Source organism: Oncorhynchus clarkii, chromosome 4 (genome assembly GCF_045791955.1).
Source record: "Oncorhynchus clarkii lewisi isolate Uvic-CL-2024 chromosome 4, UVic_Ocla_1.0, whole genome shotgun sequence".
Lineage (NCBI taxonomy): Eukaryota > Metazoa > Chordata > Actinopteri > Salmoniformes > Salmonidae > Oncorhynchus > Oncorhynchus clarkii.
The window spans coordinates 41,772,306-41,778,305 of NC_092150.1; the positions used below are offsets into that span (position 1 = coordinate 41,772,306).

General features: G+C 43.5%; 1 protein-coding gene across 7 annotated transcripts in view; it reads right to left on the reverse strand.

Annotated features, from left to right (window-relative positions):
* The window catches only part of LOC139406820 (myomegalin-like), a 115,541-nt gene extending 111,972 nt beyond the window's left edge, over positions 1-3,569 (reverse strand). For all 7 annotated transcript variants that reach the window (XM_071149882.1, XM_071149881.1, XM_071149880.1 and 4 more), the window contains exon 1: positions 3,396-3,569. In XM_071149882.1, the coding sequence (XP_071005983.1) occupies positions 3,396-3,439 (44 nt within the window). In that variant the 5' untranslated portion in view covers positions 3,440-3,569. The remainder of the gene's footprint in view (positions 1-3,395) is intronic.
* Between the last annotated feature and the right edge of the window lie 2,431 nt (positions 3,570-6,000).

The window sequence follows — 6,000 nt, forward strand, 5'->3', positions numbered from 1 at the left end:
ATACCCGTCTGCCCGTCTGAAGTTTGCCAATAAACATCTGAATGATTCAGAGGACAACTGGGTGAAAGTATTGTGGTCAGATGAGACCAAAATGGAGCTCTTTGGCATCAACTCAACTCGCCGTGTTTGGAGGAGGAACGCTGCCTATGACCCCAAGAACACCATCCCCACCGTCAAACATGGAGGTGGAAACATTATGCTTTGGGGGTGTTTTTCTGCTAAGGGGACAGGACAACTTCACCGCATCAAAGGGACGATGGACGGGGCCATGTACCGTCAAATCTTGGATTCCCTCAGCCAGGGCATTGAAAATGGGTCATGGATGGGTATTCCAGCATGACAATGACCCAAAACAATGACCCAAGGCAAACGAGTGGCTCAAGAAGAAGCACATTAAGGTCCTGGAGTGGCCTAGCCAGTCTCCAGACGTTAATCCCATAGAAAATCTGTGGAGGGAGCTGAAGCTTCGAGTTGCCAAACGTCAGCCTCGAAACATTAATGACTTGGAGAAGATCTGCAAAGAGGAGTGGGACAAAATCCCTCCTGAGATGTGTGCAAACCTGGTGGCCAACTACAAGAAATGTCTGACCTCTGTGATTGCCAAAAAGGGTTTTGCCACCAAGTACTAAATCATGTTTTGCCGAGGGATCAAATACTTATTTCCCTCATTAAAATGCTAATCAATTTATAACATTATTGACATGCGTTTTTCTGAATTTTTTTGTTGTTATTCTGTCTCTCACTGTTCAAATAAACCTACCATTAAAATTATAGACTGATCATTTCTTTGTCAGTGGGCAAACATACAGAATCAGCAGGGGTTCGAATACTTTTTTCCCTCACTGTATATTTGGGGGGGAGCAGTCAATTAGAATATGCATATTATGAATATTCTCTCTCACACACACACACACACACACACACACACACACACACACACACACACACACACACACACACACGACCCCTCATCCACCCTTCACCCTCTAGCTCTCCTTATCTCTCTCTTTGTGTCTGTCTCCCTCCTCTCTCAACCCCCCCCCCCCCCCCCCAAGCTGCATGTGGGAGGAGGCTCCCACATGCAGCTTGGGCATGCTCCAGATAGCTATGCCACTGCTGCACTGCATGTCTGTACAGGGGAGGAGGAGGAGAACGTTGTGATTTATTTGCACTGTTTTGTGCTGGGCTGTTATCATGTTATGTAACCATCAAAACACCTCACTGTGTATGTGATTTAACGTGTCTTGTGGTTTTTCCCCTTCCTTTAACTCTTTCTTTCCTTTCGTGACTGGCAACGTCATTTGCGTTGCAGACATTGTCGTCATCATCATAACTATTGATTTCATCCCAATCATGGTTACACTCCCTGCCTGCAGTTTTTCTGCTGGCCATGGGAAATCTCACACATAGCTCCGAGAAGAGTATCCAATACCAGGTCAGGTCAATTCAGGACAAGAGGTACACTACTGACCTTTGGTTGATTCTCAAATACATGACATCATGATTCATTGAACCAACATCGGTTCAATAAATGGGACCAAAATGACTGATCAGTCATTGCACTGAGAAAGTTCAGACAGTGCAAATCAACCTATGATCTGTCGTAAGAGAGAGAGAGAGAGAGAAATAAAGAAATCTAAAGAGAGAGAGAAAGAGAGAGAGAGGGAGTAATGTATTGGTCTGGCTCTACTACAACAAGGTCACTGTAAATACCCCGACCACTCAACCCCCTCCCTTCCCTCCCCCATTCTTTCCTTCCCCCTCCCTCTTCCCCATCACCTCTCCTACTGTGTTTAAACAGCTGCTCTGAACCAGCTGCTATGACAGCAGCCCACTGACAGACAGAAAACCTTGAGTCACCAAAAGGTTCCAGAAAAAGAACAAGGTCCTATTCAAGAAGCTAATAAGTGTGGATTCAGAGTGACACTGCCATGAAAAATGACAGTCTGGACCAAACCCATAATACTATTGCATATATGGCTCTGGTCTGGACCATAGAAACAGAATGAGGTTATATTCTATGTTATTATATTTCTATGTGCTGGAGTCAGACAGTGCAGTTCCGATATGTTGCCATCAAGCATCATTGGCAGCACACAAACACGTTTTACTACAAGCCCACACACATCATATGTTTCACTACAAGCCCCCCCACACACACACACACCTGATCTGAGTACAGTAGATAATATCCTTCTCTGAGTTGAGCTCAGCTGTGTGTCTGGCCATCTGTACTGAATGAAGCCCAGACAAACAGTCGATGGGATGGCTCACTTGGCGCCTACTGATTAGAACCAGCTAGGTCTGTTCCTGCTACCTTCCCTGTGTTGATAGAGGGGGAGATGTAGCCGACTGTCTAATTCATTGTGTCACGTTTTTACAAGCTGCTAATGAGAGCTTTTAACACTTCCAATGTGTGGCACACAGCTGTAATGGGTGTGCTAGCTACGATGATGACAACACGTGTACAACAACAAGGTTTGCATCAAGGTTTGCGCCAACTGTCAAAATGTAAGCTTGGCAGTTCAATAAGTATCACCGATCGATTTTTCAAATAAGGTTTAAATATAATGGGGGGGGGGGGGGGGGGTCATTAATGGAAACATACTCCTTTTAAAGTCTGACGACAGTTATCACCTGTAGACCCCACAATCAATCGACTAATTGATTGCTGGATTGATATAGGCCCTAAACAAGGGGAGCAAGCAGTCGATAGGCTAGGGTTCTGGGTTCCAAGATTAGCTGGTAGAGGGGCCAGACCAGGTCAAAGTACATCAGAAATCAAATGGCCATGGGTTAGACAAACAGACAAGACCCCTGTTCTTAAACCTCCCATCTAGTACTGACAACACCAGAGTGAATACACATACACCATTGGAACAGCATGACCTGAGTGCTTTAGCCCAGTGTGCCAGTAAACTATATATGGCTTAGGGAAGCCACTATATCACTCAAAACGATATTAATGCTCCTTTTATACAACAATTCATCTGCATAATAATGCAACGTTATTTTGAATATAGTCTATGCTAGTGTACCTTTTTAGATGAGGACAAGGAATGTAATGACAAAATGCAAGAGATAGATAGCAGCTGTCAACTGGACACATTTTTGAAGATGTCAATATTTACAACAAGAAACACTCTTCATGTAGCTTCCAAACTTGCACAACCACATTGGGCACAATCCTAATGTTGCTAAATTAGGAGAACATTATTGTTCTGCATTTCAGAGTGCAAAATATATAATTTTCAAAAGAGCATCTTTGCATGAAAAAACTAATTGCAATCCACTCACAGATGACTTTGTAATGCAATGAATATCTTCTCAGTTGAATCATCAATCATATATTTACAGCATTGCAATGACTGATTAGATGGCATAGCCTATATTACCTTTCAATTCCTCTCAAAGTGCTTTCTGACACTGTCCAATCCATACTGATTTATCACGGGGGAATCCTCACGTTGGAATCTTCCCGTTACTAACCATTAATACTGTATCATCCAACCGAATCTCTCCAAGCAAGGTAGCGAATATCTCACGGAATCCGCGAAATGTACAAAAGCGGCTGATGCTTTCAGTTCGTTATAATTGGTCCGTAGCTGCCAGTGGCCCCCACGGTCCAATAAATGCTGGCTGATTTCACATGCGTCATATTATGCACTTCGTCTGTGCACGTGCACCGAGATCAAAGGAAGCCGGACCCAGGACCCAAGTACATTCGCGCGCGGGTGAGGACCATTGCGCGCATGACAAAGACTCATCCATGAGAGAGCAAAAAAGGATCACATGGGTTTTCGAATGATATTACTTTTTACTAGTTTATTCTATGAATTAAATGTTATAATAACAGATTTACCTTTTACATTTGACAAACATGGATTTCGTACTAGGCCTAATGTATGGCTACGTTCCTAAAATAATGTTAGCCTATAAGCTTTTACTGCTCTGCTCAGTGTTCCTATGCCTACCTTTGCATTCACAGACTCAAATCAAATCGCTTCGTAAACAGGCCCTTCCCAACAATGCAGAGAGAGAAAAAGATAAATAATAGAAAAATAATAACATGAGGAATGGAATAAATACACAATGATGAATAATAACTTAGTTATATATATGGGGTACCAATACCGAGTCAATGTGCAGGGGTAGGCCTATGAGGTAATTGAGGTAGATATGTACATGTAAGTAGGATTAATGTGACTAGTAGCAGCGGTCAAGAGTAAACGGTCAATGCAGATAGTCCGGAAAGCTATTGGTTAATTATTTAAACAATTTTGCAGATTCATGGCTTGGGGGTGGAGACTGTTCAGGTGTTGGTTCCAGGCTTGGTGCACCGGTACTGCTTGCTCTGCGGTAGCACAGAGAGCAGTCTATGACTTGCCTTCCTCTGACATCCGCACTGAGCTAAAGGCTACAGCTGCCGGTTTCAACGAGAGGGACACTAATATGGAAGCTTATAATAAAACCCGCTACGACCTCTGACGAGCCATCAAACAGTCAAAATATTAATACTGGACGAAGACTGAATCCTACTACGCCGGCTCTGACGCTCGTCAGATGTGTCAGGGTTTGCCAAACTATCACAGATTATGAAGGGAATCCCAGAGGTGTTTGTCAGACCGGGAGACTGAAAATCGCTCTTAAGAAAATCTCAGCCCTGTCAGTTTTATTGTCCAATTATGTTGTTTTCTCTGTGACTGTGTATAGGAAACCCTCCTAGTCCTTCTTAAAAATATAATTCATATGAACAAGTAGAAGGTTGCTGCAACTTGACAGGGTTTTCAACCTCCCGAAGCCCAGGAGTTTTTTCGGGAGTGTTTTAAAGCCATGGGACCTGATTAGAAAAACATATTTTTCGCTACACCAATCTGGGACATTTGGTGCTGTAACGCAGACGCTGGGAGTCAGGAAGAAAGTACAGGGGGTGAATTTAAAATTAAATAGAACATGGAACAATACAAAACAAGAATAGCATCTGGACTAATACCGCCTGGGGTAAGAACCAAAGGGAGTGACAGATATAGGGGAGGTAATCATAGAAGTGATGGAGTCCAGGTGAGTCTCATGAGGCGGAGGTGCGTGTAACGATGGTGGCAGGTGTGCGTAATAATAAGTCAACTGGTGACAATGAGCGCCAGAGAGGAGGAGGGGGAGTGACTGTCACGTCTACTCCCGCTCCTCCTCTCTGGCGCTCGTTGTCGCCAGTTGTCTAATCGTCATGCACACCTGCCCCCATCGTTACGTGCACCTGCACCTCATGACACTCACCTGGACTCCATCACTTTCTTGATTACCTCCCCTATTTCAGTCACTCCACTTGGTTCTTTCCTCAAGTGTTATTGACTCGATGGGTGTGAGGTCATAAAACCCCCCACCATGCCTCTCCCCCCTTGCGGGAAGGAGAGATATCTCTGTAGAACTGTGATACACTGTAACCTGATCCTCAGAGGCCAGTCATGACACTCCCCTTGGTTCTTTCCTTAGGTGTTATCGATTCTGTTTTCATGTTGGTGCATTGTTTGTGTTTCGTGTTCATTGTTTCTTTTATTTATTCAAACACTCACTCCCTGAACTTGCTTCCCGACTCTCAGCGCACATCGTTACAAACGTGCACTCCAGCAGATCTGAAATGTTGGCTGCAACCTGGACTTAGGGGTAGACGTAACATAGTAAATGTAAATCTGTGACACTAAAATTAGTATGATATGTTCCATTTCTTATGGTTTTGTATTCATTTGTGGATGTCCATCATCCAATTCATATGTTCCAAATTACAATTTGTATGATATGTTAAGAATTGCAAGTTGTACAATATGCCAATTGCAATACTTATATATTACAAATTGTAATTTGTTGTGTCTAACGTTAGCTTGGTGGCTTGGTGGCTAATGTTAGCTTGGCTAGGGGTTAGGGTTTAGGTTGGAGTTAAGGTTAGGATTAGGAATTAGTGTTAGCATTAGGGTTAGGGGAAGGGTTAGTTGACATGCTAAGTAG